This window comes from Panthera uncia, chromosome X (genome assembly GCF_023721935.1).
Source record: "Panthera uncia isolate 11264 chromosome X, Puncia_PCG_1.0, whole genome shotgun sequence".
NCBI classification, from domain to species: Eukaryota; Metazoa; Chordata; class Mammalia; order Carnivora; family Felidae; genus Panthera; species Panthera uncia.
The window spans coordinates 18,909,435-18,933,818 of NC_064817.1; the positions used below are offsets into that span (position 1 = coordinate 18,909,435).

General features: G+C 42.4%; 1 protein-coding gene across 7 annotated transcripts in view; it reads right to left on the reverse strand.

The window, feature by feature from the left end:
- The window catches only part of ACOT9 (acyl-CoA thioesterase 9), a 57,540-nt gene that overhangs the window by 21,771 nt on the left and 11,385 nt on the right, over window positions 1-24,384 (reverse strand). For 2 of the 7 annotated variants that reach the window (XM_049643594.1, XM_049643595.1), the window contains 5 exons: window positions 22,229-22,866; window positions 13,413-13,548; window positions 2,474-2,574; window positions 766-792; window positions 96-141 (listed from right to left, as the gene is read on the reverse strand). In XM_049643594.1, coding sequence (XP_049499551.1) covers window positions 96-141; window positions 766-792; window positions 2,474-2,483 — 83 coding nt within the window. In that variant the 5' untranslated portion in view covers window positions 2,484-2,574; window positions 13,413-13,548; window positions 22,229-22,866. Of the gene's footprint in view, window positions 1-95; window positions 142-765; window positions 793-2,473; window positions 2,575-6,283; window positions 7,278-13,412; window positions 13,549-13,697; window positions 13,842-22,228; window positions 23,709-24,171; window positions 24,279-24,384 lie in introns of those variants that run through there. The other 5 variants (XM_049643592.1, XM_049643596.1, XM_049643593.1 and 2 more) reach the window with 5 other exon arrangements.

Consider the following 24,384-nt stretch of genomic DNA (forward strand, 5'->3'; position numbering starts at 1 on the left):
CCTCCACCCCTACAATGAGACCATCAGCTGAGCCTAAATACAGCCTAGCATACCACTTTAAAGGTGAAAGGATGAATGAGCACAAGCGTGCTTACCTCCAGTTTGTGGAGACTCCTACTATCTCCCGCAACTTATCACGAACTGAAACAAAAATAAAGAGGTCATTCCAGGAAACAAAAATACTAGAACTGGATTATGGATATGAGTTGAAGAACTATAAAAAGCGACCCATGCACTCAAAAGCTTTAAAGATCCATTAATTTCCATTTAATGCCACAACAAACAGCTCAAGGAAGGGATCAAACCTGTGCTTCCCAAAAACGTGAAACAACTAACTGTCTCCTTAGTGAGAAAAAGAATACTCTGTGCCAATCACTGGGATTTACATACACAAACAAAACAGGGTAACTCCAATTATTCATCGGGTGGGGTAGTATCAGTGTCAGTAGGAGACCCTTTATGATGGAGATATTATGACCAAAATCCTCACCTAGCTTCTTATAGGCAGTTGGTAGAGCAGATTGATTAGTGCAGGGACTGACAGTGATACTCAAATAGGAGTCTCATTCCAACTGATCTTTCATATATTTATACTATCCTAATTGTTAGAAAAGTTTAAGCCACAAAAGTGAAGCAAAGATGTAAATCAAGGAAAAGCAAAGAACGTAATTTAATGTTAGTTAATGCCCAAAAAGTGCAAGAATGAATTAATGCAAAGAAGCTTAAGCACTTAAAGAAAAAGTCGATACTAATTACCACACACACCGTGATTCACATGTATAGGTGAACATGCTATATGGATAAAAGGAAAATAAATTAGATAAGCAGTAGAAATTCAAGACTAAAAAATAAGTCTATAGGATTTCACATGTTGATGTCATGTTTTTTTCCTAGCATTTAGATAGGACTTAAAAGTATATATTCCAGTTATGGGAAATTAACTGTAGCAATACTTGGTCCTTCAATGGCTAAGTGATCAAAACCAAATATGGTTAGATAACATGCACTTAAACTTTAACGAAAAAATAGTTGATTTTTCTATCAAATAATTGTTATACACCACAAATTTGGTACAAACTCTAATTACAACTAAATCAGAGAGAACTGCAGAATATATGGGCATACCTCATTTTATTGTATTCACTGTGCTCCATGAAAGTATGTTTTGTACAAATTGGAAGGTTGTGGCCACACTGCATCACCGCCATTTTTCCAACAGCATTTGCTCACTTCATGTCTCTGTGTCACATTTTGGTAATTCTTACAATATTTCAAACTCTTTCGTTATTATTATATTTGTTAAGGTGATCCGTGATCAGTGAGCTTTGGTGGTACTATTTAAACTGTTTTGATACGTACACTGTGTTTTTAGACATAGTCCTATTGCACATTTAATAGACTACGGTGTAGTGTAAGCCTAACTTTTAAATGCACAGGGAAACAAAAAAATTGATTTCACTCACTGTATTCACTTTATTGCAGGGGTCTGGAACCAAACCTGCAATATCTCCAAGGTATGCCTGTAACCACTAGTAAATGTGTCTTATTTCTGACTTTTTTCCCTCCTGAGTTCCTTGAATAAAAGAATGGACAGGAAGTATGTCAAGTAGTACACAGACTACCGACGCTCACTGACATATAATGATTATTACTAGTTTAGTCAGAGTATGAATAAAGGGGGTAGTGAGGGCCAAGAAGTAGAAATTTTAATTAAATATTTGGGACACCTGGGTGGCTCAGTCGGCTAAAGTATCCGGCTTCGGCTCAGGTCATGATTTCATGGTTCGTGAATTGGAGCTCCACAACAGGCTCTGTGCTGTCAGCACAGAGCCTGGAGCCTGCTTCAGATTCTGTGTCTCCCTCTCTCTCTGCCCCTCCCCACTCACGCTCTGCCTGCCCCTCTCTCTCTCTCTGTCAAAAATAAATAAACATAAAAAAATTTTAAAGAAATTTTAATTATATATATGTATATGCGTATGTATATACATGTGTACGTATATATATAATTTGTACCTTTTGAAGCCACAATTTTGTTCATAATGAATACTCCTAAACTGATATAGACAACCATAGTTTGCATATCAGACTAGAAATTGAAATTAACTTCAACTGAGCATGGATTAACTGTCCCTCTAACAAAACTATAGATCAGGAGCATTTAGTTGCTGCAACTGAAGGGTCCATCTCTTATGCAACAGGTCTCTTTTTTCTCTGCTTACCCCTTCAGTACCAACACAAAGAAAGTGTAAGCCATTTAATTAAAAGAGCTGTCTCCCAGGCTCCTAGGAACCAAAGCTCAAATTCTGAATGTGGTCTCTACCCAAAGTTATTCTGACCATCTTATAAATGAGAAGTTTATGGAAAAATCTACGTTTAGTATGTCTCATTCGCCCTAAAGTACCTATCTGTATGCCTCCCAAATAAGACAGGGTTTTTCACCACATGGACCTAAAACACAAACACCCATGCTTGCCTTCATGCATGTGGAGGACTCTCTGTTTCTCGGGATTCTCGGATCCTTGAGTGAGTCCTCTGCCAGAAGCACGCAGCCCCTTGCCCAAGGTGGTACAAAGCCTACAAAACAAGATAAAAAACACTAGAGTAGGTTCTATGGCGTCCCGGCAACCCCCAAAACCAGCCCCTCCTCCCAAAACACTTAACCATTCCACACCCTCAGTATACACTTTCTTGTAAGGATCTGTACTTGTTTCTCCAGGGTCTATATATTTGCATATGAGGCTACTCCATAAATCATCTAACTAGAGTAAACATTTCATGAAAGAGACCAACTAGCTAACAATCTACAAAATAAATAAAAGATATCAACCAGGTTTAATGGATTTATTCTTGCTTTTTTATTAGCTTCAGAAGCCCTGAATCAATTTGGTAAACAGCTGAGTAAATTAATTATGAACATTTATTTTGTTCTTTATTATCACACCATATTTCCTCAATAAATAAGCTAAATCCAATTATAAGTTAATAAACTTTGAAAACAGAATTAACCCTTTCCAGACTCAGAGTATTTATTGTGGGCAGAAATTTCCTAATCCCCAAACAAAATAAAAACGATTTACCCAAATGCACCTAACCTAGTCTGCCAAAACAAGTTGTTTAAGTTGGTTTTGGTTCACTGTTAATCTTAAGTGTTGACTCCTAACCACCATCATATCATGGATAACACATATATAATATCAGAAATTGACAAAGTAATCTGAATGCACAGCTGAAGAAGGCAAGGCACTGACAAGGTCAAGAACTCCAGATACTATTACTCATTCTAGTTCAAGTTATTAGTAAATTCTTACTACCTCATGCCGGGACAAGCAAGGACTAACTCCACTATGCCGCCCCCCCCCCCCCCCCCCCCCCCCGCCAAAACTTTCTTCATCTGTAAAACGGGGTAATTATAGTACCTATCCTAAGGGACTGTCATAAGGATAAAGAAGTTCACATTCACACATGCACACACGAACACATCTGCAGGCAAGCTGCTCTTTTCACAATCTCAGGCTACTTCCCTTTTACATATACAGCGCTGAGGTGGAGGGAGAGGAAGAAGGGTTTAATCACTACCCAACACCTCAGTACCACAGGGTTACTGGCTTATTCCCTGATAAGACCTAGGGAGTTTTACAGCAAAATCCCTAGGCCTTTAGAAGAAACCGTCAAGAGGCCTTGGGACACTCAGGCCGTAGGACTCCATGATTAAAACTTTCCAATGAAAGGAGACCAAAGAGCCCAATCTCTTCATGGCTTGCCTAAGAAGTTACAGAAGTCACCTAAGGTGTGAAAAGAAGGGTCTTAGCTCTGTTCTGGGTCCCAAGCTTAGGGTAGGTGTCTGGGAAGAGTTTCCAGTACAGTAGCAGGCAATGCCATTCATAGGCCCTCCACCCCGGGGAAATGCCTCAATTTAGAAACTAAACGAATTCAGTGACTCTTTCCTGAGTCTGGAAAAATAAGCTACAAAGACTGCACACTAGTCAAATAACCTAATCATCTTGAACAGTCTGTATTCATTTATGAACTCTTTGCCTCACTAAACAACTAACAGAGTACCTGCTTAAGGTTCAACAGGACTCACAAGAAAGGAAAGCAGGTTTATAAGAGTTATTAGTACAAAGAAAAAGACTTCCAAACTGGGGGAAAGGAGATCAAGAAAGTCTTCCTGGGAAAAAGCACATGGCAAGATCATGGAGCTTTGTAGAAGGCCCTTCACATCATGTCCAATGTAAGCTAAAGTCAACTGTGGCCCTTCCCATAATGACTTTCACTCTGTCTAAACAGTGCTAATAAAGCTTTTATTTTTAAGTGCTATACACAAGAGAGAGACAGAGAACCTTTTTCAGCTGATAGCAAGATCCACAGGAATAGTGAGGGAGATCCAGGACCCCTAAGACAAATGACAGAGATCAGTCATTCAGAACCAGTATGGGCACACAAGGAGAGATGGCGCACCTGTAGCATGATTCCAGAAGCTGGAACAGGGGTGAGGCCCCTGGGGGCCCAGCCAGGCAGAAAGAAGCTGGAGACAGCTGGAGTGCTCAGCTGAAAAGGTTTGGGGGAGAGCCAGACTTGTCCTAGAGTCTAAGTCCCGAGGCCTTAACTGGGCAAGCTGGGAGGTGACACACAGAAAAAGGCATCCTCCTTGTCCAAGTAGCCTAATCAACCCCCCACCTCACCTTACAGGGCCTTGCTGCTCATTCAAGGTAAAGTTCAAATCAGCACCAAAAGTCCTAGGTGCTAGAAGCCAAGCTATCCCAGCCTGAGGGGCAAGGCCCGGGCTGTGGACAGATTGGTGACTGCCAGGCGGCCCACCGACAGCGAAGCTTCTTGTCCTCCCACTTTTAGGTAATTCGGCCTTAAAACTACCTGGGGTAGTGTCTGCTGGGGAATTGCCCTCGACAGGCCCTCTGGAGAAAAAACCATTAGGAAAGAAAATAAGGTTCCGCCAGAAATTGTGCGGCCTTATGTTTAGCCCTTGCCATCCCCTATGGAGACTCCTCTACTTACAGGAAGGATAGCCTCATGCCTTTGCCAGCAAAGGCAGCCAGCAAAGGAGAGACGTGGATTTGAAAGCCTCACTCCGGCAACTAAGGAGTGTATCTCTGGGCACAGGTGACTTCAACCCCTAGGCCCACCTGGCCCCCCGGGAGGCATTCCAGATGATGACTGAAACCTAGTCGGTTAAGCTACAGAATGGTTAATTAATTTCTAGGTGCACTGTCTGAGAATGTGTGAGGCAAGGGTTTCTAAGGCGTTTTTGGCCCCCTCCTGGCACCTCGGACCGAGACACCACCTTGCCTCGGTCTCATGTGGTTAGGAGGTCATGTCCCTGTAACTGTTCCACTTGAGGTGTTGAGAAATGGAGGGCCTTTCATGAGAACGGCAAAGCAAATGCTTTATAGACTATAGATAATTATAGACAAATGCAGATGCATAATGGAATAATGTAAGAAATTAATAATCAAAGGGTATGCGGGAAAATTAGGGGAAAATCGCCATGTTCTTTCTTAAAGGTTGATGACATAGGAACGTTTTCAAAATTAGGTAATGTTAAAAAACATAGATGTTACAAGGAAATCACTCGCATATATAATGCCACGTTTGCTACAATAAATCGGCCAGTTCAACACACTGCTGTTGTCTGTGCCCATTTTTATTTTTGTTTTTTATTTTAGTTTTGTTCTATTTTCACTTTTTCGCCCACGCCGTTCATCCTTCGGGAATCCCTGGACCTGCTGGAGCTGGACTCCGGCACCTAGGCGCACAGTCCTGACTGAGGTCCCGGCAGCCCAAGAGGTGCCCCGCAATCTCTCCCCACATTACAACACACTTAACCCGGAGTCCAAGTGGGTCAAGCACTTAACCCTAAAAGTGCTCTCCCAAGGAGGGCAAAGAGCTGTGAAGTAAGGTGGAGTGCTAAACGCCAGCTCTCTCACAAGCGGCTACCCCCAAACCACACCCGTGATGAGCAAAGAGAAAGGAATTTCAGGGAACACCCAACTTCCTCCAAGTGCCGCTTCGCTTTTAATATCAAACTCCGCTCCAGGAGTGGGGGTCGCGGTGCTTCACTCGGGGGCAGAAGGCACGCGTCCAGGCGTCGTAGCGGAAGGCGGGCGCCCCTTCCCCCCCCGCCCCCCCTTCCCCCCCCCCCCCCCCAAACCACTGCGTCAGTCTCGCCAGCCGGCGGCCCGTTCCTAGCGCCCGGACCCGCTAGCAGCGCGGAGGGCGGGCGCCGGCGACCCTCCCGAAAGGGCCACGCCGGACCCCTGCTACTTACCGCAGCGCCGCCCGCCTCATCTTGCCCTGAGGCCGCGCGCGCGACCAGAGACCCGGGCCACGCGAGACAGCTGGCGGAGGGAAGTCGAGAGTAAGGCGAGCGCGAGCGCGGGACCAGACCTCCCCCTTCACGGCCGCACTCTCGCGGGGGCAGCCGCCCAGGGGCGGGGCCTTCCAGCCCAGAGGCGGGGCCTTGCTGGCCGGGGGCAAGGGCTCTCTGCGGAGCCGGGTGGGCTCCGAGCTCCTGCAGCCTCGCTCATTGGCCGGGAGCCTGTCTCTGAGGGGATTCCCACTGGATCGGCAGCGCCGGGCGTGTTGCTGCCCACAGGACAGGCCTATCCCCGCCATTGTTGATTAAAGGCCCCACACAGCACGGCCAGGGAGCGGCGTGGAGGCGAGGGATCCTCGGAGCTTGTCTCCGTTATCACGCTTCGCCGAAGGTCGCGCCACCTTGACCCCCACGCCTCGGATCCCAGTCTGTGGTTCTTGCGCTTAGCTGCACGTCGGAATCTTCTGGGCAGCCTTACGGAGTAGTGATCCCTGAGCCCCACCCTCTGGGGATTCCTATTTAGTTAGTCAGGGGTCCGATAGGGTCTTCAGAACGTCTAAAGGCGCCCTGAGGTGATGCTTTACATAAGCAAAGTTAGGAACCTCTGACCTAAATGGAAAAACATTTCTATTCTAATCTTAGGCTGCCCCCTAGTGTTTGAAAGTTGGAGATTTTGGCTGGCCCAGAAATATTTAAAGCCAGAGTTTTCATGATTTTACCCTACGACCTGATTCTCCATTTCATTCAAGGAATTTTTATTAAACCGTTTGCAGTGCGCCAGACGCTGTTGTAGATGCTGGGCATGCAACAAAATAGACAAAAATCCCTGCCCTTAGGGAGCTTAGCTTTGAAGGAAAATAAGTCAGCAAGTTAGCAAATAACGTAATTTCAAACGTGATAAAGCAGTCTAAAGAAACAAAACAAGGTAATGAGAGAGGATCTTTCCAAAATATACAAAAGTCTTGCTTTTGAAGACTTTTGAAGGCTTTTGAAGACACCTTGCCCCTGAAGGTGTTTATTTCCTAGGAGGCAAGATCCATATTGTATGCTTTTATGGTACACCATGCTTAGTAAAAATGTCGATTTTTATTAAGCTGGCTTTTCAAAAGAAAAATCACGTTATAAATTACAAATGGAACATGGTCTTTGGCTTTGTCTTTCCTCTCCACCTACCTGTCCCTTTTATCAGCCCCACATCCAGAAGACTCTCCTTTCAGCCTGCAGGGATCTCCTTCATTTTTGTTCATAGTGTCTGTACCTTTTCAGTGATAATACCTTTTGGTGTTGTTGTGATTTGTGTCACCTATACTTTTTAACACTCTACCACACCTAACATAGTACAATAAATATTTTATTGAATTGCACTATTTTGTCTTCTTTTTACTTGAACTTTCCATTAATGCAATGTCAGGCTCAGAGAGAAAAATTAAATTCAAGAGAATTTTTCAGGTTACAAACATGGTATAACAATGGATAGGGACAGCTCATGATTTTTGTGCAGTCACATCACCTTCCAGCCAGACACATTCTCATCAGCATATAAATGGTGTTGATTTGAACCAGAACAGCTGAAACCAGGGACTAGATGCCATGAAGATGCCTTCTCTTGATCTCTATCTTAGCTTTCCTTTGCACACTGGCCTCATTATTTTTTCTCTGTATAATGTCTTTCTCCACATAGCAAAAGAAATTCCTGAACTTTACATCTTATAACCATAGCCACATGGAGACTGACCCAAATTTCTGTATCCCAAGTACAAAAATTCCTGAGAAGAAAGGGGATTGAGAGGTATAAACTTCCAGTTATAAAATAAGTATGTCATGGAGATGAAAAAGCACAGCATAAGAAATATAGTCAATTCTAGTTTAAGAACTTTGTATGGTGACAGATGGTGGACTACACTTATCATGCTGAACATCTGAGTAATGTACAGGATTGCTGAATCAATACGTCATACATCTGAAACCAATATAACATTTTATGTCAGTTATACTTCAATTTAAAAAAAGGTCCTGAGAAGAGATTCACTGGCCCAAGTGGCATCAGGTACACACCGCTGAACAGGTCAACTGTGGCAGCAGGGCAAGATCATATGATTGGCCCATGTGGCTCACCAGGAATCCCCTCACTGAGACCCATGGCCAAGTGCTAGATCACAATCTACTAACATGGCTATTTCCAACAGTAACCACATAGATAAGGAAATGGAGCACTTCTTAGAAAAGGAGTACTGAGCAACCAAACCCACAGATGCCCACTACAGATATAACTTAAACAAGAAAAACATGATCCCATCACTTAACCCACTTACCTCAATTCTGACCTGACAGAACTCCTGCTAAACCCAGCCCACCCAGCATTCATTCACATGTCTACAATTTTCTCACATGGCTGATGAATAAAAATCTTAAAACAGCTTAGCAACCCTGATTTCTGTATGTGTATTGTTGTAAAGCATATATGTTGTACCAAATTCGGGGTGGCAGGAATAGAAGGCGAAGTGGTCAAAAATCAGACCAAGAAACATGCAACAGTTGTATAGTGGTGAGATCACTGTCCTTAAGTAACAGATTCTCCACCCCACCTTTTTGTTTTCTGTTGTGTCCCATTAGTTCTATTTTGATTTGGTATCAGGGTAACAGATATAGTATCAAACGTATCATTAAAATAAAAGGCATTGACAGATACATAAGATATTAGTAAGGTCATTATTGCAAGTAGAAGAATAAAATCGGGTAAAAAAAACTTAAAACGTTGTCTGCTCAGGGCACCTGGGCGGCTCTGTCGGCAAAGGGACTGACTCTTGATTTCAGCTCAGATCATGATCTCACGGTTTGTGAGATCAAGCCCCATGTCAGGCTCTGTGCTGGCAGTGCAGAGCCTGCTTGGATTTCTCTCTGCCCCTTCCCCCACCAAAAATAAATAAATAAATAAACATTAAAAAAATTAAACGTAGGGGCGCCTGGGTGGCGCAGTCGGTTGGGCGTCCGACTTCAGCCAGGTCACGATCTCGCGGTCTGTGAGTTCGAGCCCCGCGTCAGGCTCTGGGCTGATGGCTCGGAGCCTGGAGCCTGTTTCCGATTCTGTGTCTCCCTCTCTCTCTGCCCCTCCCCCGTTCATGTTCTGTCTCTCTCTGTCCCAAAAATAAATAAAAAACGTTGAAAAAAAAAATTTAAAAAAAAAAAATTAAACGTCTTCTCCATCAAGTAATGAGTGAAAAGTATCTAGTAACCATCTTTCCTTGGACTATTAAACCATATAAACTTTTAGATGACTAATTTAGGTAGAATATGTTTTTGGAAAACTATGTCATTGACTTTCCAACACTGATTCTTGCTACAATTTCAATTAGGATCCAGAAATTACTTTTTAAAAATTAGTTTAGTTCCTTATATATACATATATATATATATATATAGACAGAGAGAGAGAGATTACACAAAAGGATCCAAAATTGGGAGGCAGAGGAGTAAACAATGGAAAGGGGTTTCCCTCACAAACCCTAAAGAAAAACCTGGAAAGACTAGAGAGCTGTTACATGAAAGTGCTTAGTAATATACCTGCTTGTGCCAACGGAAGCAAAACTCAGGCTAGGCGATTTTGGAACAGTGATTTTTATCAATTTCCCTACCTTTCCTCAGTTCCACTTTTATGACTGCTCATCAAATCCAAGTGTTGAGGGGCGCCTGAGTGGCTCAGTCGGTTAAGTGTCCAACTTTGGCTCAGGTCATGATCTCACGGTTCGTGAGTTCGAGCCCCGTGTCGGGCTCTGGGCTGACAGCTCGGAGCCTGGAGCCTGCTTTGGATTCTGTGTCTTCCTCTGTCTGCCCCTCCACTGCTTGCACTCTGTCTCTCACACTGTCTCAAAAATAAATAAGCATTAAAAAAAAAAAGTGTGGAAACTTTCTTGTCTTTAATGCTCTCCTTTTCCTCTAACAAATTTCCTCTTGCTTAATATTTGGGGCGCCTGGGGGGCTCAGTTGGTTAAGCATCTGACTCTTGATTCCAGCTCAGGTCATGATCTCACAGTTTGTGGGTTGGAGCTCCATGTCAGGCTCTGTGCTGGCAGTGCACAGCCTACTTAGGATTATCTCTCTCTCAAATAAATAAACTTTTTTTTAAATAGCAAATATTTAAAATATGTCATACTATTAGTGACATGGGATCAAAGGGCCTCCTTAGGATAGGACGTCTTCATTTCAGGGTGTCATCTTCAATAAAAGTGCCTCTTTCAATAAAAGAGGGCTTAAACAGTACAATTTCAATGGTGTCTCTCCTACCAATACCTAACCTTCTGTTCATTCTTCACCCTGTCATGCCCACCGTCTCTGCCATTTAATCCACTTGCGCCAAAAGACTCAGTTCTCTTCCATTTATTCCTCACTCTGCACCCTATTTCCCTCCATTCTCTTGCCCACCCACCTTAACCCCACCTCAGGGGCTACCATCCCAGCTGGGAAATAGAGCCTCCTGTTAGTCCTCAGGGTAGCCTGTTTCGCCGGGCCAGTGTAGAAGCTAATTCTGCTGCTCCTGGGGCAAGGAAAGGCAACAAGTACCTGTGACACAATTATAGCTGCACCGGGATACATAACCATGAAGGCAACAAAGCTGTAAACATATTTCACTCTCTTTGCAAAAGCTCATGCTTCACCATACATGCAAGCTTTCAAAACTTACTTTACAGTAAGGATTTGTACATTTCATACATGCTAAAATCATGCTGGTGATTTGAATTCATAAAACACGGTTTTGGGTATAAATTTGTATTTCGTGCTTTTTGGAGATGGGACCACACAAAAACCGGATGGTGCCAGTAGTACTGATTTACTTTATCTTTAGAAATACAGACATGACACTAGCTGGTTCATCTTTATGTGTGATATTTACAGGATTGTTAGACTGCTTCGTTCAGTTTATATAAGTAACTAGCGCATCGCACAGGTCACCACATACGGCTTCTGTTTGGCCTCATCTGTGGAGGGAAGAAAGAATTATTTTACTCCTAAAAGTCTCTTCAAAGTTGCCATTTCCTCCTCTAGGTCCTACTATTACCCACAATCCCTCACTCCCCATGTATTGCTCAGGCTGCTCTATCTCCCTCACCCTGGCCCTGGCAGTACTCGCAATACTTCCCTGAGGGGATACATAGTGACAGAGAGACAGACATAGAGATAGAGATAGAGACAGAGATACAGATACAGATACAGATACAGACAGACAGATACAAAGTAGAGATAGATACACACACACACACACACACACACACGCACACACACTGAGAGCACTCTGCTCTAAAGTACTAGAGTAAATGCCTCCGGCCAAGGCTGCTGTTAGAGGGCATATTCGGGGTGCCCAACAGTACCGAGATTTAGTGTTGGGACCTCAGAGAAACAGTGTCGCTCACAGGAAGCTCAAATTAAAGAGTTCAGTGATCAGAGCTGCTCCGTCTCTAACTGAAGTCTGTGGCTTCCTGTCTGGGACTATAAAGGTTGAGAAACACTCTGGGTGGCAGGTGACGGAGTGGATGAGAGGGAATTAGAGAAGGGTCCTCTGTTGATGGGGCATATCCAGGAAGCTCAGAATACTGTTGAATCATTCCTGAACCAAGAGCTCCACCAAGACCAAGCTGCTTGGGGGCACTGCCTCCCCATGCCTGCCACTGACCTGCAAATTCTCTGCATTCCAAAAAGCCAGCCCACACTGCAGAGAACCGACATTAGATTCAGTCCCCACCAACTCTTGGGCTTCCTGCCTCCTCTCTAATACTGTCACCGCCACCATTTCGTCTCCTCCCCTCGTGCCTCCTCACTTCCTCCTTCAACACCACAGACACCCATAGAGATTCACTGACATTTAAGAGACTAACAATACAGACACGAATAAGGCACAGTCCTGGACCAGGATGCAAAGTACTCCTGATACAACAAGAGTGAATTACTTCTGGACAGTTTTTCCTCACCCACGATATTAGTTTCCTATGGCTGCTATAACAAATTTACCAGAAACTTAGTGGCTTAAAACAACACAACTTTATTCTCTTACAGTTCTGAAAGTCAGAAGTCTGACACAGGTTTCACTGGGCTATTCCTGGAGGCTCTAAAAGAGAATCCATTTTCTTGTTCCTTTCAGCTTCTGGAGGCCACTTCTACCGCTTGGCCCATGGCCCCTTTCCACCCTATTTGAAGCCAGCAATAATGCACCTCTCTGTGCCTTTCTTCGAGTCACATCACCTTGTGATACTCTCTCTTCCACCTTTAATGACCCATGTGATTACACTGGGCCCACCAGGATAGTCCAAGATAATCTTCCTATCTTTTTTTAATGTTTATTTTTTTAGAGAAAGAGAGAGAGAGAGACAGGGTGTGAGTGGGGTACGGGCAGAGAGAGAGGGGGACACGGAATTTGAAGCAGGCTCCAGGCTCCTCACTGTCAGCATAGAGCCTGACGCAGGGCTCGAACCCACAAACCATGAGATCATGACCTGAGCCAAAGGTGGACGCTTAATCGAGTGAGCCACCCAGGTGCCCCAGATAATCTCCCTATCTTAATGTCAGCTGATTAGCAATTTTACTTCCATCTGCAGCCTTAATTCTTCTTTGCCATGTAACCTAAGATATTAACACATTCTGGGAAGTTGGCTGGGGACATTTTTGGGAGGACTTGATTCTGCCTATTGCACTCACGAAAAAAAAACCCAATATAAATATAAATAATATAAACACACACACACACACACACACACACACACACACACACACACCTGAGTTCCACATACATTCCTCCCCACCGCATTGTGTAGCAGCAACCTTACATCCTCCAGCTAATTAAGGGCGATTACCCCTGCCAAGATGGTGACTCCTTGGCCACAGGAATCCAGAGCCCTGGCAGCAGCCATACTTATAGTTCAATGGGCCCCTTGCTGTGCCCATTGGCAAGGGCGTGACCCTATGTGGAACAAAACCTCAAACTCCGCAGAGCCCAGAGTTGCAGATTCAGGAAGCATAAATTCCCCCAGTAGGTCATTAGAGGTAATAGTAATTGAGGTCACTCCTGCTTCTAGCCTTTGGCTTTCAGACTTACCTATTTTCCCTAAGAGAGGCACAGAGCCATTCAGAGGCCTCTCATTCAGGGCTTGCAGCAGGCAGAATCCCAAGATTCCCACTCCCTGATATCTAGGTCTTGTATCCATGTCACTTTTCTTCAGTGTGGGCAGGACCTGTGAATACAATGGATGTCATCATATTGGGTTATGGGATGTCCCATGATTGGGTTATGGTATAAAGTGAACATAAAGGCATTTTGCAGATTTAATTAAGGTCCCAATCAGTGTGACTCTCGGTTAATCAAAAAGAAGAGTATCCTGACCTAATCAAGTTAGTCCTTAAAAGAGGAGCCCAGCCTTCCTCGGTGATAGAGAGTCTCCCACTGGCCTTTGAAGAAGCAAGATACCATGAGTTCTACATCTGCAAGAAAATGAATTCTACAACCACTTGAGCTTGGAAGAGGACCCAGAACCTCAGATGAGACCCCAGCCCTGGCTGACACCTTGAGTGCAGCCAGGCTAAGCCATGACCAAACTCTTCACCACAGAAATTTTTAGATAATAAATGTCTGTTGTGTAAGCTACCATGCTTGTGGTAATCTGTTACTCAGCAATAGAATAATTTTTTAGTGTGACCTTTTTTCCTTCACATTTTTATTTAAATTCTAGTTAGTTAACATACAGGGCTATATTGATTTCAATACAATTCAGTGGTTCAGCACTTACATACAACACCCAGAGCTCATCATAACAAGTGCCCTCCTTAACACCCATCACCCGTATAGCCACCCCTCATCCACCTCCCTCCATCAACCCTCAGTTTGTGCTCTATCGTTAAGAGTCTCTTAGGGGGCACCGGGGTGGCTCAGTCAGTGGATCGTGTCTGACTCTTGATTTCAGTTCAGGTCATGATCTCACAATTCGTGAGTTGGAGCCCCATGTCAGGCTCCACACTGACAGTGCAGAGCCTGCTTGGGATTCTCTCTCGCCCTTTCTCTCTCTACCCCTCTCTCTTTCAAAAACAAATAAATAAACATTTAAAAAGAGAATCTCAGGGTGCCTGGGTTGTTCAGTTGGTTGAGCATCCGACTTGGCTCAGAACATGATCTCACGGTTCATGAGTTCAAGCCCTGCGACGGGCTCTGTGCTGACAGCTCAGAGCCTGGAACCTGCTTGGGATTCTGTGTCTCCCTCTCTCTCTGCCCCTCCCCCTCTCGCTCTCTGTCTCTCTCTCTCAAAAACGAATAAACACTAAAACTTTTTATTTTTTATTAAATTTTTTAATGTTTATTTATTTTTGAGAGAGAGAGAGAGAGAGAGAGAGAGAGAGAACAAACTGATGATTAATAGAAGGGAGTATTGGGTTAAATACAGGATAGGGATTAAGGAGGGCACTGGTGATGAGCACCAGGTGTTGTGTGGAAGTTTTGAATCACTATATTGTACATCTGAAACTAATATTATATATATGTTAACTAACTGGAATTTAAATAAAAACTTAAAAAAATAATCAACACAGTCGGGGGTGCCTGGCTCAGTCGGTTGAACGGCTGACTTTGGCTCAGGTCATGATCTCACAGTTTGTGAGTTCGAGCCCAGCATCAGGTTCTGTGCTGACAGCTCAGAGCCTGGAGCCTGCTTCGAATTCTGTGTCTCCCTCTCTCTCTGCCCCTCCCCTGCTCATGCTCTGTGTCTCTCTCTCTCTCTCTCTCTCTCTCTCAAAAATAAATAAACATTAAAAAACAATTTTTTAAAGGGGAGCCTGGGTGGCTCATTTGGTTGGGCAGCCGACTTCGGCCTACGTCGTGATGTTGCCATTCCTGAGTTCAAGCCCCACATCGGCTTGTGCTGACAGCTCAGAGCCTGGAGCTTTTTTCAGTTTCTGTGACTCCCTCTCTTTCTCTGCCCCTCCCCCACTCACACTCTGCCTCTCTCTCTCTCTCTCTCTCTCTCTCTCTTAAAAATAAGTAAACATTAAAAAAATTTTTTAATTACAAAAAATTTTAAATACAAAATAATCAATAGAGCAAATATATTAATCTAATGCATTTATTGAGCAACTCCTATATGCCAAGTGCTGTGCTGGGTGCTAAGGCTACAAAGATCAAATAGGTAGGGTTCCTGACCTCCAGGAATTCACTGCCCAGAGAGAAAAAACATAAGTGTAATCAAATGCACTGTGATAATTGCTCCAGTGAATAATGCCCCATAAGGTCTCAGAGGAAGCAGTAAGTAATGCATTCTGCTGAAACGGAATATTGAAGGAGTTTGGGTAAGGTGACAGGATAGTGGCCTGGAAAGCCACAGAGAGGAAATGACATGTGAGAGAGTTCTTCCCTTAGAGAAAAAGACACTAAATTATTCAAATTGAATTTTCCAGTTTCATAACTAAATGCTTTATAAAAAGGCTAAGAAAGTTTTCCAAGAAATTAAAGGGGACGATGTTTATCTGTCCTCCTGACTCACATTATCACACATACCTGGCTAATTAACATATATCATTTTAATTAAAGGCACCCATGGAAGCTGGCCAGGTCCCACTGTATCAATGGCCCTGTTGCTCACTTGCAGGCAGGAGAGTTCCCTGAGTGACCAACCCAAATCAATCTTGTGCTAGAGGCAACTAGGGCCATGTGTCCAGAACAGAAGGGAGGTACGTAAACAAGACATCCCTTTCTTGCTGCGTTCTCAGAGGACTTAGGTCCACGCCCTGGGAGAAACATGTGCCTCTCTAAGGGTAGTTCTTTTTTTTTTTTTTTTTTTTTTAATTTTTTTTTTAACGTTTATTTTATTTTTGAGACAGAGAGAGACAGAGCATGAACAGGGGAGGGGCAGAGAGAGAGGGAGACACAGAATCGGAAACAGGCTCCAGGCTCTGAGCTGTCAGCACAGAGCCCGACGCGGGGCTTGAACTCACAGACCGTGAGATCATGACCTGAGCCGAAGTCGGACGCTTAACCGACCAAGCCACCCAGGCGCCCCAGGGTAGTTCTGAGCTGAGCCCCAGCTTCCTGAAGGAGGGTCCCAGTTCGCTAACATCAACTTTGCCTCTGGGTAGGCAAACCTCCAAACCATCTCCTCCACATGTCATGTTTGTTCAAGATCCACACACATATCAGGTGCCTTTGCTATGAGAGAAACTCTGCTAACTGCTGGACCCACAAAACTGAAAACAGCACTGGCTGCCACAGAGGGGCTCATGTCTGGCTTCCTGATTCATTTCACAGATGAGCAAACAGAGGCTCTGAACTTTCTGGTTTCTTTCACTGGTCTGTTCATGCTATGATCCTTTTGCTAAGTACTTTCCTCTCTCTCTCTTTTTTTTAATGTGAAATTCATTGTCAAATTGGTATCCATACAACACCCAGTGCTCATCCCAACAGGTGCCCTTCTCAATACCCATCACCCCCCCCACCTTCCCACTCCTTATCAACCTTCAGTTTATTCTCAGTTTTTAAGAGTCTCTTAAAGTTTGCATCCCTCCCTCTCTAACTTTTTTTTCCCCCTTCCCCTCCCCCATGGTCCTCTGTTAAGTTTCTCAGGATCCACATAACAGTGAAAACATATGGTATCTGTCTTTCTCTGTATGACTCATTTCACTTAGCATAACACTCTCCAGTTCCATCCACGTTGCTACAAAAGGCCAGATTTCATTCTTTCTCATTACCAAGTAGTATTCCGTTGTGTATATAAACCACAACTTCTTTCTCCATTCATCAGTTAATGGACATTTAGGCTCTTTCCGTAATTTGGCCATTGGTGAAAGTGAGTACTTTCCTCTCTTTATGGATTGGCAAAACCTAACTGAAGTCCTACTTCTTCTAAAAGGATTTCCCGACTCCTGTAGCCATCATTAACCTTTCATTGTTCTAAACTTCTATTTTACTAAGTCTGTATCTGACAATTTATCACTTAATTATACTTTGTATTCTTTCTTTGATGACTTTGAAGTGTCCATCATGGTACTCCAATGATACAGTAAGCTTTGTAAAGGCAGGAGTCATCTTTTAAATCTCAAGTCTGGGCACATAGTTCATTCTCAAGGTCTAGTTAAGATTTATTGATTGGAAGATGGAAAGCAGCTCTTGAGGGGGTTAATCATGGAGGGAGAGGAACTCTAAGCAATGTTCACACCTTCAAAGGCTAGTTTAGTCCTAACCCAGGCTTTAAACAACCAGCTAGACTGAGCTTTCAGAATCTTCTATATGAGTATAACATAAGAACGAAAAGATCCACATTATAGATCATATTCAGAGTTCAAACTAAAGATTGGGTCCATCACACTGAAAGAAAGGATGATTTATTGTAGGAGAGAACAATGTCAACCTCAAGAGCTACCCTCCCCAGGATTATAAATTTAATCAATTATCTATGCATAATCTAAACCCTTCAAGATGCTTTTTAAATTAAAAATAACTTTTTTTCTTATTACTGTAAAGGGTTATTTTCTACTCCCCCCCCCCATCCCCACCCCTATTCCTGGAGTCTGGTGTCTCCTATGAAAGCTTGATTAGCAGAAGAGGACACTTAGTAGGGAAAAAGAAAGCAACTCTTTGTAGCATTATGGTCCCTGAGAGCACAAGAACGTTGGCAGTGAGGAAAGTCTGATTTTTTTTACAGCTTATCCTCTCTAAGGGAGGACCATGATAAGGGTTTTTTTCTTCTTTTCTTCCCTCTTCTACTGATTCAAGCCCCAGGAAATCCTCAGTCTTTTTCTACCCTCCTAGCCTGTCTCATCCAGAAGGAACTGGATGACTGACACTTGCTAAGGAGAAGAAGAGGTCCAAAAGGCTGAGTTTTCCCTAAGGACTGGGAAAATACAACTCCCCTACTTTCTTGTCCTTTCTTGTGCAAGGGCCAGAGTGAACATTTTGGTCTGTGTTGCTCTGTGTCTATATTCTTTTCTCCTGTGACAGCAGAACATCCCCCATGGTACGCTAGGTTCTTCTGGAAAGGGAAGGCAAAGTAAAGCAAAGCAAAAGACCCCCATCGTGAGCAGCTTCTTTCCCACCTGCCTATAAGGGACAGAGGCTGATCACGTTTTTCTACCCTCCTTTCCGTCCCATAGTCAGCCAGAACCTGCCACATTGCAGGAAGGCATCTGGCTGTGATCTCTTTGGAAGTCCAGAGAACTCATAAGGGAGAAAAGAGTCTCACTAATAGAACCAGAAAAACCTATCCAGAGACTTAAATGTTCGATCTTATTTACTGCTGTGGCTCCTATACCTGGCACAGTGCCGGATACACTGTAATTTAATTATATAATAATATGGATTAGCAGTATGATAGCCACCCATGTATTGACTACTTATCTCGGTGCCTAACATACGTAAAATACATAATAAATATCTGTTCAACTATGAGGGAATACTAGCATGGACAGTATTATTTACTGAGCACTTATCGCTCAGCTATCTTATTTAATCCTCACAAGAACTGTAGGAGATCAGTATTCCCATTTGATAGATAAAGACATTAGGGTTGAGAGATATTAAAGATCTTTCCCCCAAAATTAAAATGGCTAGCAAATGATGACTAACAAGCATTTCCCAAATAGCAGTGAGTGGTATCTTTCTCCACCAGAGGGCGTGGTCTTGTACTCCAGACTTGCCCAGAAAAACATGATATGGGGAGATCTGGGGAAGTAGTCTCATGATTCCTGCCATGTTATAACACCAATCACTGCTAGAATCAGGCAATTCTGCAGAGTCAGGGGAATTGACTGGGAAATGAGAACAAACTGGGAAATGAGAAATCATCTAGAAACCTAGATCACGGGGCCTCAAATCATAATCCTCAAGTTCTCCTCTCATGTGCACATTCAGCATTTATACAGGCCTTCAGCCAATATTTCTCCCTTTCTGATTAGTTTCCCCATGTGGAAAAAAGGTATTCTACAGTTATTTTTACTTTGGTAAATTATAAAGTAATGACATACGGTTCTAGCTTAATTGCTAGGTTATCATCAAATGGTCCACCAACATATGGCAAACAAAATGTCCTGAAATTTGTCATTTCAGAATCCTGTCTCTGAACGTTAATTTTCCTAAACTAGGACTCTTTTCTATCTCAAGCCAGAAATAAGGAAACTCTATTTCTACTTCTTTCCACTGTGTTTGGCAAAAATAGATTCAGAACCTATTACTATTTCACTGGATCTGAGTATGTCTCATTTATTGGCTAGATCCTTGCATACATATCATCCTTCTCCACCCCCTGGTCCTGTCCACCACGACAGCAGTAAGTGATGAAGGGACAGAAGCAAGCATGAAATTCAAAATCTGAATAATAAACGTATAAGCTGGTACTGGCCACAGGGCCCTTATTTTCTGCAACTAGGGTATACCATCCCCAGTGGCCTGTTCTCAGTATGACATTAACATAAAGATACATTAAGGTCAAAGTCAAGATTAGGAGAAAGGACATATCAGGCAAATATTTACAAAAATAAAGTTGCATTTGCTGTATTTATTTCATAAAAATGGACTTTAATTTTTTTAATGTTTATTTTTGAGAGAGAGAGACAGCAAATGGAGGAGGGGCAGAGAGCAGAAGAGACAGAGAATCCCAAGCAGGCTCTAGGCTCCAAGCTGTCAGCACACAACCCAACGCAGGGCTCAAACCCACAAACTGTGAGGTCACGACCTGAGTCTAAGTCAGATGCTTAACCAACTGAGCCACCCAGGAGCCCTGGACTTTAAATTTTTAAAACCACTAAATATAAAGAGCCACAAACATGAAAATAGGGAAAATTCACCATGATAATATAAAAATTTGGAACTTGCTTATACCCAGTAGGATAATCTTAGTTCAAAATGGATGGATAAATAAAACACTTCCATACAACCAAAGACACTATATTTTTTAACCAAAGACACTATCAACAAAGAAAAATATCCTAGCCACAGATGTGGTACATGTCTGGAGCAAAAATAACAAAAAGGAGGGGTGAGAAGTTAGAATAATAAATTATATAAAAGGGTTACTAAAAATGAATAAGAAAAAGGTAAAGACGCCAATAAAAAATGGACAAGGTCATGAATTGGCAATTCAAGTAGAAGAAAGAATATATGGCCAAAAAACTCTGAAAAGGTCAACATCAAATGAATTAAATTCAAACCATAATAAGATACCATTTCATACCTATCAGGTAAGCAAAAACCAAAGAGTCTGAAAATATTAACTGTTGGTGAGGACAGAGAATGGCAGGCAAGAATTCTCATTCACAGATTAGTAGAAGGTATGAATTGGCATAATCACTCTGAAGAGCAATCTGGCTGTATTCCATAAAGTTGAACATGCATCAACCCTTTGACACAGCATTCCAGTCCTAGGTAAATACTCTATCATTGCTCTTGTACTCAAGAATATATACAGGAATGTGCATAAGAGCATTGTTTGAAAGGGCAGGAAAAAAAGCAACAATCTAAATGACCATCAACAGGAAATTTTTTTAAAGCTTAAATCCTGGCAGGAGGAACTTTAACCCCATTAGTTCTTAATACATCACACAAACACAGTGTTTCAAAGTCAGCACTCCTTTTTTTCAGAGATATTTAGAACCTTACAATTTAATATTTCCTTCTGGTATCCCTTTCACACAAATGAATACATTTAAACATTCCAAATGGGAGAAAGATGCACTATTGAGGTATTAACTAGAGAAAGCTATGTGGCTTTCTGCCTCCCACAGTGGCTCACAGGGTTGAAATGCCTTTTTGAATTTACCATGGTTCAAGTACTGGCCCTCAGATAAGCAGGTCAAAAACACAATTTGTCATTTCACTAAAGGTGAAATATATGTCCCTAATAAGAGTCACACCAACCAAGCGACTGATCGATGAAATAAAAATACCAATTTCTTAATTCATAATGAAATGTGGGACAGTTCGAGGGCCATAATAAATCCAATTATAATCAGAAAATTGACTGATGAACGTGGAATCTGTTGCATTCAGCTAAGATACCTTCACTGGAATGTAAGCATCAGGGGGGCAGACATCTTTGTCTGGTTTTTCTACTGCTATAATTCCAGAGATAAAAACAACACCTGACACGATACAAATCTGTTAAATAAATGAATAAGGAGAGACTGATATATCCATCCCCACAATACTCAAAGATCCATCTCAAGATTCAGTTGCTGGAGTTCTTTCATTGGGGTATTCTTGTTCTAGTACAGTGCCAAGTTGAGTAGTGTAAATTTTGGCCTCTGAGATTCTTCTCTTTCTATACTTCCAGGACCAATCCCAGCAGACACCTTTAGTTGCCTACCCTACAGCCATTCCCTTCTAATTCCTTGCTAACAGAATCCGAATATCATTCTGGGACTGCAATGTGCCCAACCTCAAAGAATCACAACTCATCTTGGCCAAACATAGCACCTCTGTTTTAACAGGTAAATACAGATGTTTTAGGCTTTTCCTTTGGTGGTTTCTTACCTGACAGAGGAACGACACTAGTCCTATATTTCCATTTGTCCTAGGTGTTCTTTGTTCCTTTTTCCCTCTTTTCCTCTCTTCCCTTGGATTATTTTTTATGAATCCATTTTATCTCCTCTACTGACAAATGAGCTACACCCTTTTCATTTTTTTAGTCGTTGCTCTGAGCTTTACAATATGCATTTTAAACTTACCACAGTCTACCTTTGAATGTTACAGCATTTAACATACAACGTAAGAATCTTTTAATGATATATTTGCATCCTATCTCTGCTGTTGTGTTCATAAATTCTATATCGATAATTATTATAAATCCCCTAATATACTGTTATTATTCTCACTTTAAGCAGTTAATTCTCTTTTAAAGATATTAAAAACAAGAAAAATATCTTTTATATTACCCAAATATTTACTGTATTTACTCTTCATTCCTTTGTGTAAACTCCTGTGTCCATCTGGTATCCTTTTCCTTCAGCCTGAAGAACTTCTCTTAGCATTCCTTGTAGTGCAAATTCACTAGCGATGCATTCTCTTGGCTTTGGCTTCACTGAAATGTCTTTATTTTGCCTTCATCTTTGAAGAACATTTTCACTGGATATAAAATTGGAGGTTGACAGTGTTTTTCTTTTAATGCTTTAAAGACGTTGTTCCGGGGCACCTGGGTGGCTCAGTCAGTTAAGCATCCAACTCTTGCTTTCAGCACAGGTCATGATCTCACAGTTCATGAGTTTGAGTCCCGTGTCGGGCTCCGCACTGACAGTACAGAGCCTGCTTGGGATTCTCCCTCTCTCGCTCTCTGCTCCTCCCATGCAGTCTCTTTCTCAAAATAAATAAATAAACTTTAAAAAAATAAAGATGTTCCCAATATCTTCTGGTTTGCATTGTTTTTGATGACAAACCAGTGATTAGTCTCATCTTTAAGATTTTGTCTTTATCCCTGCTTTTCAGAATTTGATTGTGTAGTGCCTTGGTGTGGTTTGTGTTTATGCACCTTGGGGTTCACTGGGATTCTTGGACATGTTGAAGAGAATTTTCAATGAATTGGATTAATCTGGAAGTGGAACAAGAGAATGATAGAACCGTACATTGTGTTTCATGGTTACATGTTGCTGAAGGTAAAAGAAGAGTGCTTAACCACTATTCACAGCTCTTTTACAGCTTTTTCTTTTTAACCATGGTTTCAGAGACTAGGTACCAAATAGAAAGTTTGAGAAATTGTTCTGTCTGCTGTCTTGCCCAGATTCTAAGCACCGTAACTGCATAATTTCCCTCTATCTGGCATAACTATAAAATACCTGTAAAAAGGAGAAAGGAAAAAAGTTGTGTGAATGAATATGTTCTGTATAATGGTCTTTTCCACATTTTCTCCTATTTTCACCAAGCTGCTTCTTTTTTAAAAAATCTCCAGGTGGGGTTTATAGTGAAATATTAATCAGGTCATGGATGAGGTCCACTTTTAAAGTGAGGCGGAGTTGTAAATAATTTATCTTAGGTGATGTGTTCTGGACTGGACTTGTCTACATGATGTCTGGCCAAGCAGATAAAACGCTCTGGGCAGAGTACAATAGGGATTACAATACTGATTACCCAACTTCTGTGATGACTCCTGATTCTGTGATCACCGGGAAGGCCTCATTGGTTGGCAAATGTTAACTGAATCACATCACAGTGATTATTCATGAGGAAGGTCAAAGCTTCATGACAAAGGTCAATGAATAAGAGAATGATCCTGTGTAAGGGCAGGATAAAAATAGGTTTAGAGATAAATCCTTCCCTCTTCTTATTGGACCATTCACAATTATTCTTCCTAATCTAAAAATTGTTATACTCCTTGTATTACCAGCCAGACAGAAAGGAATAAACATTTAGAGGGTACCAACTATATTCTAAGCACTCTATAAAGGGTTTCACAACAGCATTTATTTTTTTTTTATTTTTTTTAACGTTTATTTATTTTTGAGACAGAGAGAGACAGAGCATGAACGGGGGAGGGGCAGAGAGAGAGGGAGACACAGAATCAGAAGCAGGCTCCAGGCTCTGAGCCATCAGCCCAGAACCCGACGCAGGGCTCGAACTCACGGACCACGGGATCGTGACCCGAGCTGAAGTCGGACGCTTAACCGACTGAGCCACCCAGGCGCCCTTCACAACAGCATTTAATATTTACACTAGTGAGAGGACAAAATGATCTAACTCCATTTTACAGATAAGCACACTGAGATTCAAGAATCTTGTCCAAAATCACACAGCTGGTAACTGGCAGCACTGGGATTTGCAACTAGGTCTGCCTGGCCTCAAACTTCCTGCTTTTGCTGCCACACAGTACATTCAACCCCACCTCCCAAAAAGTACTTACTGAGCCAACTGCCCTTTGGCTTCATGTCAACAGGCTGGCATTCTCTATGTCACCTGCCTGGATAGGAAAACCCACTCCTCCTGTCAGATTAGGAGTGTGTGCTCTGTCTGTAAGGGAATAACATGAATGCAGGGCTATGGACCATTTTCTTTTTTTTTTTTTAAATATGAAATTTATTGTCAAATTGGTTTCCATACAACACCCAGTGCTCAT